This window comes from Platalea leucorodia (genome assembly GCF_965183815.1).
Source record: "Platalea leucorodia genome assembly, chromosome: 4".
Lineage (NCBI taxonomy): Eukaryota > Metazoa > Chordata > Aves > Pelecaniformes > Threskiornithidae > Platalea > Platalea leucorodia.
This window is the reverse complement of record NC_138826.1, coordinates 17,246,391-17,262,387: the sequence shown is the minus strand read 5'-3', so window position 1 is coordinate 17,262,387 and position 15,997 is coordinate 17,246,391. Positions and strand designations below refer to the sequence as shown.

At 38.9% G+C, this 15,997-nt stretch overlaps 1 protein-coding gene across 1 annotated transcript in view; it reads right to left on the bottom strand.

Moving 5' to 3' along the window:
- Positions 1-10,086: 10,086 nt before the first annotated feature.
- The window catches only part of LOC309588849 (gamma-aminobutyric acid receptor subunit pi-like), a gene marked incomplete at both ends in the record, with an annotated part of 40,420 nt that continues 34,509 nt past the window's right edge, over positions 10,087-15,997 (bottom strand). The window contains one exon of the mRNA XM_082308559.1: positions 10,087-10,398. Coding sequence (XP_082164685.1) covers positions 10,087-10,398 — 312 coding nt within the window. The remainder of the gene's footprint in view (positions 10,399-15,997) is intronic.

Genomic DNA, 15,997 nt, shown 5'->3' with positions numbered 1-15,997 from the left:
GCAAAATTTCATCACCATAAAAGACTGGCCCTCAAAAAAACAAAGAAACTGCACACATATCAACTAACTTTTAAAAGGCTTATTTTTATCCATGACATCAACACTGCTTTAATAGAACTTAGGAAATGTCAGATATTTTGTGATGTAGCACAGTCCCTGAAGTGAACTGTGTACTCAAATGCTTTGCTAAAAAATTCATTATTGGCAGCACAAAGTTTTCATTAAATTATTCTCTAAAGATCAATTAATCAATTGTTTGTGAATACTTAGATATGTGGGATATTTCAATAATTGGAAATTGATCACTGACATTATATGTTATTATTTCTTTTCCATGCCTGGATAAAAATGTAAGTGTTATTGGAATGAATTTCTGCTCTTGCAATTTTTCAAGTTTTCCATAGCACTCAGTCTAGTGCTAGGAATTCAGTTCCTGTAAACATTAATGTCACCAGAGTGTGACTGCATGAGAACATAAACATAACAGAAAATAGTGTGAGCCCAAATAGAGCAAGTTCACTGTGGAATGACTTAAGTTAGTATTACAGAAAACCTTCTAAAGCATATAGAAAAGTCTAGAATCAAAGACTTGAGCCTATATTTTACACATGGTGCAGTACAAAAGGCAATTTATTTGGCAAAAAATACCAGAAAATATTTTACAAAAAGGCATTTTATTAAACACAACAAAGAGAGAAGAAAATTCTGCAGACTCCCACCAAAATGTCCAAAACAAAACCAAAACAGCATGAGCTGAGAGCACCCTCTTCTGATCATTATTTTGTTTTTCAAGTTTTTGATAAAATATCTTCTGCATTTGTTGTAAAATTCCACTGACCTGCTCTTTAATCAGGATTGCAAATACATAATCTGCTCAGGAGATGAATACAATAAATTTGTTTCAGCTACAAGCCAACATTTTCACTTTAGTTGTTCATTTTTGCAAAGGTGAAGACACTTCTTCCAGTAACTCTTTCCCCTTGTATGTTCCAGTTTGATTTCCATGAGGCCATCCAGGGCTAGAGGTGAAGGAGGCAGGCTGATTTTTTGTTTAGCTCATGTCACCAAGAGAGAGATTTAAATTCAGCTGAAAAAAATGCTAGTCTAATACTAAAAGAGTTTATTTACAAAGATGAAAGAAGGAGGAAAGGGTGGGGGGAGAATGAGAGCAAGAGGAAGATTAGGGATATAAATATTTTTTCTATAGCTATAGCAGCATCATTTGTACAGTGTTGTCACACAGGCCAAGCTGAAGACGTAAATTCTAACTCCAGCTGTAATTCAGAAAAAAAGCAAAAAGAGCAGTGCCTGTGCACTTCTACCTCACTTTCAGTCTCTGAGGACCAGAGCAGTAGCTCATGAATATTAGAGCTAATGAAGCCTGATTTTCTCCAGATTTGTGTTTTGGTGTTGATTGACTTTCATGTCTGGAAGATGTAAATTGTGACTGAAGCTTGTTCTGCATTTGAGGCACTTAGATGTGCTCTCTTTAGTGTGTATTTTCTAAGATTTAAAAAGAATCAAGCTCACGCTGTAGTGTTTTTCTCAGTGAGTAGCAGTCAGATGTCTCTCTGACCTGGACATCTATTTTTATAAAGCTTGTAGGAACATCCTATCTCTGAGATTTCTATTCCTTTATCATTCCTTTATCATATTTGGTAAAAATACAACAATGGGTTCAAAAAACATGGGCTAATGGGCAGATATATTCATACATCTAACCTAATACACTCTTCACCCCATCTACTTAAGTCTCTAAAGCTTTTTGTTAGGGAGCCCTTGATAGGCAGAGCTGTGGGTAGAGGTTCCCCTTGGTGTAGGTAGTGACTCAAATCAGAAATGAAACCCGAAGAGACAAGAGGAGCCAGCAGCCATGGTCAATAAAGAGTCTCCCGCACTGCGGATGAGGCAGTATGTTTTGGGGTGAGTGATCCCACCTCTCAGCAAGAGAAGCTTATATACCAGCATGCACTCTCAGCATCACACACATTGAAAGCCAGTAGAAATGAAATTGGAAGATACAGGCACAATCCTATTATGTGATAAGGAAACCAGGGTGGATAGAGACAGCATAGAGATAAGAGGGTCATGAAAACTAACAGAGTAATTTGGATCTGAGAAAGTGGATGCACTATTCACCAGATGCACTCAGCCACACTGGATTGCCAGATGAGGCTTGTCCTTGTCAAAATATAATAAATTAGCCTCTTCAGCCCTCTCTACATTTAAGGTTCTGGCATGAACCATTTTAGACAAACACAGATTGATGGCTGCAGTGTACACAGGAGTGACACAGGACCAGGATGATGCTGGAATATCATTAAAATTGATGATTTTGGCTTGTCCCTCTGTCATGTTTAGTACAGCATGGCAGTGCATCTGGAGACCTGACGTTATCACAGAACAATGTAGAGCCTTCTGGGAAGGGAAATGCTAGAGCTAGAATACAGGCATATGCAGAGATGCAAAAGATACAGAAGCAGTTTTTGATTCTGCTGGTAAAGAGCTGCATGGTAATTCAAGTAATCTAACAGGAGAGATATCCAACTCAGGCCATTACATGCAGTTGCTTGCAGAAAAGGTAACCTACAGCTAGGTTATGGAAATGAAGGTTCAGATACTGTCCAAAGACTTTTAAGGTAATGTGTGGCAAACCGAAGGCAAATGCAACTTTGAAATTATTGGCCCAGAAGTGGTAAATTAGAAATTAGGATTTTAGGATATTAGGGTAGAAATAAAGGAATGGGTTCTTCTTCTTTTGGGGCCCTTATACTATATTTTGCTGGAGGTGCATAGTGGGACTGAGCAACCACAGAAAAACTTTACCATTACAGCTGCTGTATCACCTCATTTTCCAAAACTTCAGCAAGGCTTTGCCCAGCAGCTGGAACGTGCTGGAAAGGACAGTTGCAGACCAAGGAGTTTGCATTTTTAAGTCTGGTCATTTGTTCCACCTGAAATAAGACCCTAGCATCTGGGACCATATGTGGTTTGAAATGGTGCAGGGTCAGCCGTGTAGTTGGCACTCATATAATATCTTCTATGGAAATATATGGAAATATCCAGAGTTATCAGTTCTTACTATCAAGCTTCACAAAATGTGGACCAGCAGTGCATGAAAACGTTGTTCAGTAGAATTAAATTTATCCTGGGGCATAGGAAGCCTCAGACTTCAAAGTCTTTAGTTATTTGCACATCATACTTTAGTTTTGGTTGGGGTTTTTTTTTAAGAAAAAAAAATTACAAGGATCTCTGAATCTTTCATTATCAAAGAACCTCAAAAAGTACTAGGAATGACACGAGTACAATACTTATACAAAGATGATAAAGAATGATGGGGAAAGATGTTAAAGTGATGCTCGATCTCTTATTCATCTTTCTGGGAAAGAAGTTGAGGACAAAGTTCAACTTATATTTAGCTACTTGCAAAATTTCTTCAGATCTTAATCTGCTATATTATTATTTTGAAGATTGTGCCATTTTGAGAGGTCAAGACTGACAGTTCTTCTGTTCTCAGAAATGCACCAAAGGATTCTCAAAGCAAGCCTTATAAAACTACAGCAAGGATTGGACCAGATCCCTGTGGCCAACTCATACATTCATAGTGCAGGGTAGAAGCTTTTCCTATAGGTCCTCTTTTCTTCACAAGAATGGAAAATACCACAGAAAAGGACAGTTGTATTCATTAAATATCATCAAAAACATACTGCTGTGAAGGGAAAGTACTTTGATTAGGACTGAATTAGCTACATGTGTAACATAGTTCATCATATGAGTCTAATGGACTAGCATTTAAATGCACAGAATTGAACAGATGGTTCCTAATGCAGGGTTACATGATTCTTGTTCACCTTGTCATGGCATTCATCCAAAGCAGGTGCTCAATAAACTGAAACTGGAAGAGGACTGAAATGAACTGGCTCCTAAAGAAACTGGGACATAGGAAAGGAGGGACAATCCCTTCTCCTGCATCTTTCAAGAATATATCAGTGGGTGCAATGCTAGCTTTCCCCACACTGGCAAATCTCACAAGTTTGTTACTGTTTCTGAGATGCAATGAATGTTGTTTGTAGCAACATTGTTGACATCAGCATGAGGGCCAGAGGCATAGAAGCTGAGAATGTCAATATGTAATTCAGGTTTGAAATCCATTTTATACTCTCATGTTAATTTTTTTCCTAACTTTGCCAGCTTGTTCTGCTTGCAAAGCAGCCAAGCCCCAGCTAGAGCCAGTGCTGTGAGAGCTGCTATTCTGGATTCATTCCTGACCTGCCTTTAAAGCAGAAAAATTACATTCCTCTCCTTTCTGAGAAATCAAATAACCCTGGTATCAAATCTTTTTACTGCCTAGGTTCCAAAAGTTACCTGCTATAGCAAGGGAAGCAACAGTGGTGCAGCTGTTTGTGCATTAATACAGATGAAGTTATCCAGTGGTTAAATCTGGATTAAATTTAAATTCAGAGCAGAGTTTGAAACTGAATCAGGGTTATGGTTTGTGTGCACATGTGATGGTGCTAAAGTCTTATGGTTTTGTTGTTGGGGTTTTTTTGTCTTCTGAAGTTTTGGCTGTGTTTGATCTGGAATGGGAAAATAGGGTCCATTCCAGTTTGGAAAGAAACCCAGAACCCAAATTGTATGAGTAAACTCATATCAAGAGACTGAAATGCCCCCAAATGCCCCCTTATCCTTCTCTTTCTGAGGATGGAAATTTTGACTGTCAGATAGGACTGGGGAAGAAAGATGTCTCCAGATGGAAACTGATGAAAAGCTGAACTTGGCAATATTATTAAAGTGGACCCCTGGTTTTAATTATAAAGTTATATAACAAGTAATGGCAAATCTATTACAGACTTCGAAATCATGTCAAGTTTATCTGCTTTAAACGCTGTCAAGCACCCTCTTCTTTACAATAGGCAGAATCCACTCCAGTCTTCAGCTCTCAGGTTGAGAGATCTTGTTTCTTGTAGCAACCTGTTTAATCAGCCCAGAAGACTCCCATGGCTCAGTTTCCCACCATCTCAACAAACCCTATTTCAAGGGAAACTTTTCCAAAAGATTTGAACAGGCTTTTAAAATTAATTTGATCCTTGTGTCAACTGTTAGCAGTGTGCCAGTGAATTACCTGGGATTTAGGATTCATAAATATTTATAGGAAAACTATTGGTACAGCCACTATTCTGCCTGTCCTGAAATACTGAGATGCTATAATACTTGGATTTGAAACACTATAACCTGCTGGAGAAAACCTTGACATAAGGATGGAAACTTCAGGCTTAAAACACAAGGGATTGTGGTCATGAAGTTACTTTGCAGACTGGCAGAATATGTTAACAATTTCAGTGGCTAAAATGATGGAAACAACAGTCTGGGTTTGAGAAGCCTGAACTTGAGTGTGAAAAGCAGAAGTCCTCAACAGTCCACCTGACAATGCTGTTTTGTCTGATTTTAATTAATCTGTCACTACAAACATGACCTAGTTACCACAGTACAAATGTCAGCTTGTAATAGCTTTTCCCTAGAGTCCTCCTTAACTAGCATTTGCCATTTATATTTGCTCATTCAATCATGAAGAGTAGTTAATTAGCTCCATCTACTGCTGCATGGAGTGAATTGTACCAGCAGCGCCAGTTCTCCAGTAGCCTCTTCAGATCGCACTCACAGTGGTGTTTTAGGCGCTCAGCTGCACCATGCCACTGGCAAGAGCTGTTAGTGGAAAGCAGAAGCTTTACATCATTCTGGTTCTTCTTCTGCCATCAGCTTTACTGTTATGCAGGTTTTCTTTAATCTGTAATCTTTTTGGTAATTTCTTTTTGAATTGCAGGGTGACAATGTGGGGCATAATTTTTTTTAATACAATTTCCCAAGCCAAAAGACATAACAGTTCTCTTAAAATAATTAGCACAAACAATGAAGAGACTTGCAAGGAAGGAAACGGAGCTATTTAAGTTACTGCTGCACTGATAATAAAGAATGCCACCATGCTGAAAACGGGTACTCAGATCAACAAATGGATGCCCTTATCTCATGCTTGCCATACGTGTTGACTGGAGTATTCAGATGGGGTATTTAGTTGTTTATGTTTTAAAATAAATGTTCTGATATTTATGTTCATATAAATGTTCATTTAAAATGCTGCCTTAGTTTATGAGACAGCTAATGAATTTCTATTCTAAAATGCCATCTGTCTTAGTATTTCTTTTTTGATTTAGGTGGAATATTTCAAATACTCTCACAACATCCCAACTAGCATCCCAGTAAGCAGGCTGCATGGGATACTTACCTATGATATAGCTGAATCAGAGAAACACACCAGATAATTACCAAAGTGGAAAGGTATCAAGGATTAATACCTTCAAATGTCTAAAATCTCCAAAAATTTTTATTATTATCTTTAAAGAAATAGCTCAGCAAAGGATTTTCTTTTCATAGAATCATAGAATGCTTTGGGATGGAAGGGACCTTTAAAGGCCGTCTAGTCCATCCCCCCTGCAATTGGCAGGGACATCTTCAACTAGATCAGGTTGCTCAGAGCCCCGTCCAACCTGACCCTGAATGTCTCCAGGGATGGGGCATCTACCACCTCTCTAGGCAACCTGTTCCAGTGTTTCACTACCCTCATTGTAAAAAATTTCTTCCTTATATCCAGTCTGAATCTTCCCTCTTTTAGTTTAAAAGCATTACCCCTTGTCTTATCGCTACTGGCCCTGCTAAAAAGTCCCTCTCCATCTTTCTTATAAGCCCCCTTTAAGTACTGAAAGGCTGCAACAAGGTCACCCCGCAGCCTTCTCTTCTCCAGGCTGAACAGCCCCAGCTCTTTCAGCCTTTCCTCATAAGAGAGGTGCTCCATCCCTCTGATCATTTTTGTGGCCCTCCTCTGGACCCGCTCCAACAGGTCTACGTCCTTCTTGTACTGAGGACCCCAGAGCTGGACGCAGTACTCCAGGTGCGGTCTCACCAGAGCAGAGGGGCAGAATCACCTCCCTCGACCTGCTGGGCACACTTCTTTTGATGTAGCCCAGGATATGGTTGGCCTTCTGGGCTGCGAGAGCACATTGCTGGCTCATGTCCAGCTTTTCATAATAGATTTACTTTTCCATTAAGAAATAAAATAATACCAAAGAGCTTATTAAGGTCAGAAATGTTTTTCTAGTCTGCACAACGCTTAGACACCTGGGAGATGGCTGTTAAACCAAACGACCAGGCTTGCAGGTATTCCATAGAGGAAAGAAATTTATTCCTTGGGCTGGCTGCTGCCTTCAGATACATCAAAAGCAGTGCACCTCCTGCTAACAGCAAAGTAGATTACATGAAGATGCATCATCAGTTCACACCGCTACCCCCTTCACGTACCTTGTGTCCCTAGTTGTACATCTGCCTCAAGTTGCCTCAAAATACAACAGGACGTTTCTGAATACAGTCAGAGAAGGTCCCTGATTAGAAAACATTAAAATAGAAGTAAGCAAAGAAAAGAGAAGACAACTATCAACCAGAAAATAATTGCAGCAAATCCTAGGTCTTTCCCCTTTACTTTTCACTAGGTATGAAAACAAAACCATTTTCATTGCCGAGGCTAGCTTTGAGTGCCTCAGCCTCAACCTCAGCCCCTGATTTTAGCTCTAAAAGAGACTTCTCCATCTCTAATTTACCTCTGAATTAAGGAGGTAAATAGGCCTTCAATGCAATGTCCGTGAATGCCACTTACTTAGAAGACCCTTTCCAGCTAACTCCAAGAAATTAGATAGTTTCTGGGGACAGTTTTGTATGTTTGAATGAGATCATTTAAATTCTGTTCTTCATTCTTCATACACTGCACTGAAAATCTGTTCCCCTGTCCCCTGGAGGGAACATCTTCTACTTACACAAATTCATGTCAAACCAAATTTTGTTTTTCAAATTTGTAATTAATGCAGCATTATGCAAAGCAGAATAATAAATAATCTGGCTGTGCAGTCTATTCTTTCATGAAAACATGGGGGACTTCAATGCCTAACTCTGCTTACAATTAGCACATCAGTGGGAAAACAGATCTTGTTATCAGTTAATGCACTGTAAATAAATCCGTCCAGACCTTCAACAGCTTTCTAAAAGAATATTTAAGGTGAATTACCTCCAAGTTAATTGGAAGCTACAAAACTCTAAATTCTTACTTTATGCTTGCAGTAAATGTAAATCCCAAATTTAGTGTTAACACAACAGGTAACTTGCAACATGTCGATGAACTATTTGAAAACATTGAGTAAACTTCAAATTTAAGAAACTAAATACAGAGCTTTACCATATGCCTTCTGTGAATTTTATGGGAGTAAGAACTGGAAAGAGATCTCAGAGTTCAGTTCCGCACCTCATTTCCAAGAAAAAAATCTCATAGAATCTGTTCCTGAGTAAAGGCTTTAAGGTTAAATCTGCAACACCAGAACGTTAAATAAAAAAAAAAAAAACTTTTTCTTGGTTTGTCCTTACCACAGGCAGTCTTGGTTTGATTTCTTGCATGCATTTGCTTTTATATGAATGTCAGAAGAGCCACAAGGAACGAAAAGCCACTAGGCTGCTCCTGAAGTCGCATTGCCTCAATAAGCCTTGCAAGAGGCATTACTGATTACAGTAGAGAAACAAGCTTTCAGTACTCAACCAGTTTAGAAAATAAAAATACTGAGGGGATTTTATTGACCTAATACTTGTTTACCAGTGTGCAATGATTATACCACTTTCATGGATCTAGTTGTGAGCAGGGGCAAATCTAACCCACACTGGTATTTTGCACTTTCCTTCTTCTCATGTAATGGTGTTCTTCACAGGCAGCACACTGGTAGAAAGGTGTATCAAAGAGTCTCAATATTATGGGGGTTTTTTAATGCATTTCTATGTGTGCAGTGTGTCAGATCATCATAAATGTCAAGGTACACAGTCTGTAAAAGCAAACATACACATTTATACATATATATGCAACTCACGCATATATTATGGTCAGGAAAAAGGTATAATAATAAGTGCTTCTAAACTTCCAGAGTGCAGTATAAGAAACAGGTTGCATATAAATAACTTTTGTAATATCTGTCAGTGAAGTAACCACTCAGAAAGACTGTTACGGTTTTTCATCAAGTGTAACCATTCTCTCATATGGATCATAATTTCATCTGTGTAAAGCCTTCCCTTTTCTCATCACAAGTTATTGCATATGCAGGGTTTTCTTTTCAAGTCAAGAAGTAAGCTGTTTCGTCTTTACGTGAAATTTTTAATGGCAAGCAACTCAAGAGGAATTTGCTAAGCTAAAAATTAAGCATATCAGTTTTTTCCTCTGCATAATAGTTACCCAGGCAGTTGTGACTGAGCAGAGTACAGCGTACTCTGTATCCTGACAAACGTCAGGATAAATGGCCATATTCCATTAAGGACTGGCCAACATCTAAGTATGTCCTCACTTGGGAATTACATCTCTCTGGATCTAAACCTTTTGGCTCCAGTCCATTTCTATATTCTGCCCTGCACTTATTCAGAAAAGCCATTGATGCCTATGGGAGATCTGTCTAAAGATGTAAGGAAGAGTCTCGATACATATTTATGACCTTACAAAGATTAATATACTATTTAGTTTGTGGTGGTAGCCCATGCCTTCAAAGCTGTTTCTTGCTATGAAGCAAAACCACTTTGATCTGCAATTACACATTTTCTTATATAATCTGGAAAATTTATGCATTATTGACAAAGCTAGAAGGAACTGAATACTGAAAGCATAGCAGTAAAACAAAACTTCAATGTTTTTATTTTTAAAGGTATTCAATGCTGTTCAGAAACAAGTGTAATATAACACTTATTTTACAAAGTTGACCATTAAAATGTTAAAAAAGGACTTATTGGCCTTTGATAAATAGTTTAATATGCGAGATGCATGCTAATAGGAAAGTCAGTTTTGGATGACAGTCATTTAACAGTGGAAAAGTGAGTTAACAAGAAACTTTGTAGAAATGCTTGAAAAGATGGCATATCCTTTCATATCCCTTTATCCAAATGCAACTTCTTCATTCTTCTGCAATTTCCCTTCCCATATCCACTTTCTAAACTTTAAACCAATTTTGCACATTAAAATATTTAGAAATACAAATAATATACCCAATAAAATACATTAATTATGATGAATGATAACGGGAAAGAAAATCTGGCATAGTTGTCTATGTGGTAAGGATTTTTAACATGGAAGCAATCAAAGATACAGCAAAGTCTTTTCATTACTGACATTGGTGAACTACACCCACTGTGTTTACTTCTCTTCCTTTTTCCGTCAATGCTGGTTGTGCTGCTCTTGTGTGAATCGATCTTGTTCATATCGTCAGGGGGACTGCAACTGTTAGCAACTGCTGCCAGGACTCCATTCCTCTCTTCTTCAGCCTCATCATCCTCATCCTGATGGGAAACAAAACAGCAGGTACTTACATGCCTGTTTCATTGCCTATTTACTTTACAGCTACAGCAAATAATGGGATTTTTCTTATGACTCCTCCTGTAGCTTGCTCCTTCATGTCAAGGGTGAGCACCTACACACACCAGACGGCTCCTTTCAGATTTCAAAGCCTCCATTTACAGGAAAAACACTGACTTAAACAACATCTTACTGCAAAAGCTATCATAGGACAGTTGAGCAAAGCTGGATTTGTTCAAATATGGCCCACTAAGCTTTACTTAAGAGCAGCAAATCCATGAAATGCACAACAATAAGCTGTCTTCTGCTCGGGGAAAATACTGGCAAAGGTCAGTGTCTAGAAAGCAGGTAAAGTAAAGCCCCAGTCTGGAGATGGAGAAGGTGGGGGATCTGCCAGACCAGCTAGTCAAGCTGGTTGCACCCCAAATCAAGCACCCCAGAATACAAGACACTTTCCTTCTGTGCAGTTGGCTACTGTATTCCCAGTGCTTTGTGATGAAAATCAAATTACTTAAAAAAAAAAAAAGGCACAAAAAAAAAAGGCACAAAAAAAAGAGGATCATAAAGGGGGACAAGCCCCACAACTAATTCAATATTAATTACCTCATACTACTTTCTTTCAAGTCCTGAAACCCATTCTTTAAGTTCAAAGTTATGCTAAGGTTAAGCGCATTTTTATGTGCTTCACTGCATCAAGACAGCTCTTTGGAGAATGTTGTATAAGCCTTCTGGTGGGTTTTCTTTCTTTGATTAGAAATGGCTCAGAGCCATGAAGTTAATGTATGAAATCTTCACCCTTTGAAGTCAGCAGGTTCTCTGTTACTGACTCAGAGGACACAGGATTAGACATCAGCTGCAGCTTGAGCTCTAAACACAAGCTTTCTTGAAAGTTCTGGGGTATTTAGTTTGGTTCGGGATATTGCAGAGATACAAGCAGATCCAAGCTACAAAGATTGGCTCCAACTTTGTATCCAAACTAAACCTAAATTTGTACAGTTGGAGGAGGGGTCATTTTAATTCAGGCAGGTGTACATATAATTTTAATTTTCTCCTGATGATTTTATTACCTTCCAAATCAGTGAGTGGCAAGCAAGAAAAGGCTAAGAATTTATTTGTGAAATGTAGAATGCAGAATCTCTTTCCTCTGACCAATTTAGTTTTTCCATTTGCATCATGAGAAGAAATAGATTAGACAAGGACAAACTTCGGAAAAGTTAGGATGTACAGCCCTATGTGTAGCCACACAAAAAGCTCATTTAGAAATATCCCAGCTATTAAAGTCAAAGAAAGCTCATTAAGCCACCTGAATGATCTCCATGCTAGTGCAGAATTGCTCTTCTGCCCAGGGTACTTGTAGACGACACGGTTCTTGAGCCTTTCTCCATCTAAAATTAGTAACGTCCTTGAAAACTAAAGTGGAGTCTGGACAATGTCCTCAGACTGCTGTGAATCAGTGAAGCAGAACAGATGGAGCTAGAAAAAGGGATTATTACTGCTTTTCATTTTCAATTTGCCAAAAAAATCCAGTATATTTTATTTGAGAGAGATAAACGTAGCTCAACACAACGTGTCATCCTAAAAATACACTGACTACAAAACCTTGCTCATCCTCCACCTAGCCTCCCACAGCTATGTGAGAATTTTGAAACCAAAGGCCAGGATAAAAATCTGCCTATAAAGCATTAAGAGGATCAATCCATAAAATTCCAGTCTGAACCTTAAACAATCCCCAGGGTAGTACTAAAACTCAAACCTGGAGTTTTACTTGGGGCCTAACTCTGTTATAAATACCTAGCTCTTCTGCTTCAAAAAGTTCAGGCAGCTGAGGGAAGCACTGGGGCTGGCAGAGGAGCCTTTGTCAGCAGCGCCTGGCACTTGAAACAAGGCACCAGTACGACAGCCTAATGAATGCACTGAGCCCTTTAAAAGCTAATAAAATAAAGAAACCTGTCAGAAGAGTCCTGACTTTTTTCCACTGCTCTCATTTTTTAGAAAGGGAGAAAAGGAAAACAACATCTGTACTTCAAAACTGGCAGGATTTGGGGCATTATTCAGTGTAAGAGTCTATTTGTCTCTCAGGTAGCTAAAAGTTGTACAGAATTAGTTTTACTGCAGAGCATGGAAGGACATTGCATATATGCCATTTTTCTTTTCACACAACCACAGGTGAACAATTCGCAGGAGGCTGATGCTTTATTAGGCTGTTCTTAACTCCTTTCTACACCCCAAGAAGCAGTTATTACTTAAGCAGAAAATACCATACATGGTACATATGTACTTGATTCTGTTTGCAGAATTCTGTTTGCCTGTTACAAGGCAGGGGTCTCACAGAACAGAAACAAATTTACAGCAAAAGCGCTGTATCATATTGCTTCAAGAGGAGAAAGCTCATCTGGAGGAGAACCACAACTGCTGTTTTATAAAAATACTAGTCTTATAAACTGGGACTATCAAGGGACTTTTCCAACTCGCTATCGAGAACTGAATGTGACGAAAGATTAAGCTGGTTTACACTATATAAAAAAATTGTTTTGCAAGTGTTCAACTGTGGCTCTAATCTTAAATGTCACACTAAGTTTTCTCTGGATTCCAGCTGTCAATGACAAAATGGCACTAAGAAGGGTCTGTTTGGATACAAAATTGGTAGCATCCAGGAAAGGTACGGTACATCATGTGAAAAGCACTGTATATGGCATGTGCTACTGTGGCTGCTGTTTATGCTAACTGAAATGTTTGCTGACATCTAACAGCCAACAGAATTGAGGAAAGTTATCACTTCCATTGAATAATAAAGACACTCAGGTTTAAAAATATTTCAACCTAGAGTGTTGCATACCCAGAGCTTCTTCGGTGTTCACAAAGACTGCACAATTCTTGCACAGAAATGCCAAGGAGGCTGAACACTGCCCTTGTAACCTTATTTTCAGTTTTCAAACATTTCTCCTTTCTGATTAAAAGGGAGAGGTTTAGGTGAAAGACAGATGAAGGCCAAGGAGGAATTCTCTGTTTTATAGGAGGGCACAATTCACACCGTTGTATAAAAGAGAAGAAACTCAGGATTTTGGAGAGGCAAACTCTCTGTTTAGGCAGTCTGCTATGCAGTTGACGTGAATGGCACATTTTGCCTGACCTTCCTTGCAGCAGGTGGCTCCTCTGCTTTTGCCATTAGCTTTGAAGCTGTCTCCGTGGGTCCTGGTTCATGTGGTGTGAGACACTGCAAGAGTGTGGATATGATGTGTTGTTTCACCAGTTTATATTCGAAATTGGAGACCCCAAGGGCTTCAAAAGAACATGATATGCCTGTGCCCAGCTGCTTTAAAGAGTAAAGCAGAAAGCAAACCAGTACAACTAATTACTATACAAGGCAGAGGGTTACATTTTCAAGGCACCTCCTACATTTATTTACATAATTCTGAGTGCAAATTTTGTATCAGCTCACATATGGGAATAACAAACTGGGAAGTGAGATTTCTAATTAACCTATGTCCACAAGAGAATACGATAATGAGGAGAACACATTTATGGTGACAATACTCACACAGAAATTTGTTAAGTACCTGCTAGACAGTGACATGAGATCTTAGCTGCTACTTGTGTCCTTGTGATGTTTTGTTTTTTACAGTGAGAAATGAGAAATACAAGTCAGGTGTGCTCTCCATGGCACCGTGCTCACTAAGCGGTGCTTGTCCTTGGCTACAGCAGGAAAAGGACATGACAGGCATTTTCCATATTCTACAGGGTCTTTAGTTGATCTAGGACCAACCAACTGCCCCTTCCCTTATATGCTCGTGCTTGTGTGGGCAAGTGAGTTGGACTGACTTGTTCACTCCTGATGCACAGGAGAAGGCAGGAAACATGCCTGAAGTGACAGACCATTCCTTTCAGTCGTTAAGTCCATCACAAAACTGTACCTTAAGTCTTTCTTCCTTCCTCATTTTAGGGCTGTACCTCCATTTACTTCCATGCGCACGTTTCAAGTCCGCAAGTGCCCATGTCTGCTCCATCTGCAAGCACTAGTACATGTGCTCCAGATGAAAGGGAATCTGACACAGGTAGGCAAAGGCAAGGGCAGTCATAAATGCCCTTCACAGATCCAAAGATGCTTAATCATCCAAGCACTGAAACACTTTATTTTCTTGCTCAAACCTCCAATAAGCTTTTTTTTTTTCTGCTCTATGAGCAAAATGACAACCACTTACTTTACAAGATGGATATGCTCAGAGGGAATTGTCACTGATGCTACCTTGCCAAGAAAAATTACTTTCAGGCTTTCCACTCAAATCCTCATTCGAAATGAGTGCTTGCCCATTTGCAGACATTCCCCCGTTAGATGTTGTCTTTTAAAACCCACTGGGCGGCTCAGCTTTGTGTCCATTTTTCAGTCCTTCTCCATACACCTATATCTAATGACAGCTTTGAACATATTCCTGTGCATTTACAGAACATATTTCTCATCCAAACAGCCAAAATCCCATATTAATTGTTGAACTATCCAGGCATAAAAAAACACATCTTGGCTGATCTTCCTTGTTTTTAAGCTTCTCCACTTGAACTCAATATCCTGTTTCTTGAGTCTACCGAAGAGCTTTGCTTAGGCATTTGTGATGTTCTGTTCTAGTTTGGCTTAAATAGTTAACAATCTTTCTTCTTCTGGCCATTTATCCCTACAGCATTCAACCAAACTTTTTCCTGCTTTTTTTTCTGTTATTCTCACTTTCCATGTTTTACTTTTTTCTATTCATCCAGAAATTTCATAAGCTGCTTAAAATTTTCTTTTCTATCATGCATATTAGATTCAGTTCCGTAATTAAAAGCCACAAGACAATCAGCTTCCAACTTCCTCGTGATTTCTTTTTCACTGCTTATGAAAGCAGTGCTAAACACTGGAGATGGAAGATGTGACAAAACTTCTTCATGAACCTGTCCTTATTATTTCAGGAAGATGACAACCACCAGACTCAAAAATGCCTATGTTGATTTGATCCCTTTCTTTTTAGGTATATTTCACAGTATTTCAGAGTTGTGAGCAGCTCATTAGAGCAGCAAAAAGTGCTGCTATAATAATGATGCAGAACAGAAAGTGAATCCCAGTCTGACCTTCAGCTGCAGCTGTTGAAAGAGAAGGTGTAAGTGGAAGGCTATAGGGATCTGATCCACCTAATACACGAAGCTGTCTGCTAGTAAACTGACTCATGTACCATGCATGTGCAGAAATTTTCATAAATGGAATGTGATAAAATCTTTTCTTTTTTGCTGTATTGCAATAAGATCAAGTCACCGAGCTCAGTCTAATTTTTGAACTGTAAGTAAGCGTATGTCATTGTGGGGAGACAACAAACGCCTATGGTTTTTGTGATACGTGTAGCGCATTGTTTGATAAATGGCCATAAAGTCCATGCCAAAAGAGAGAATCATTATGGAAGGGTGTTTCAGTGTGTTTGATCTCTTCCAAAAGTTCCAGGTACACAAATAATTTTTCTTTTTCTCAAGGTTATTCTGTTTTCACTGTCCTTATTCTAAAACACAAACTTCCCTAAATACCTTTACCATTAGTGCTAAAATAACACATTCTCTTTAGCAGGT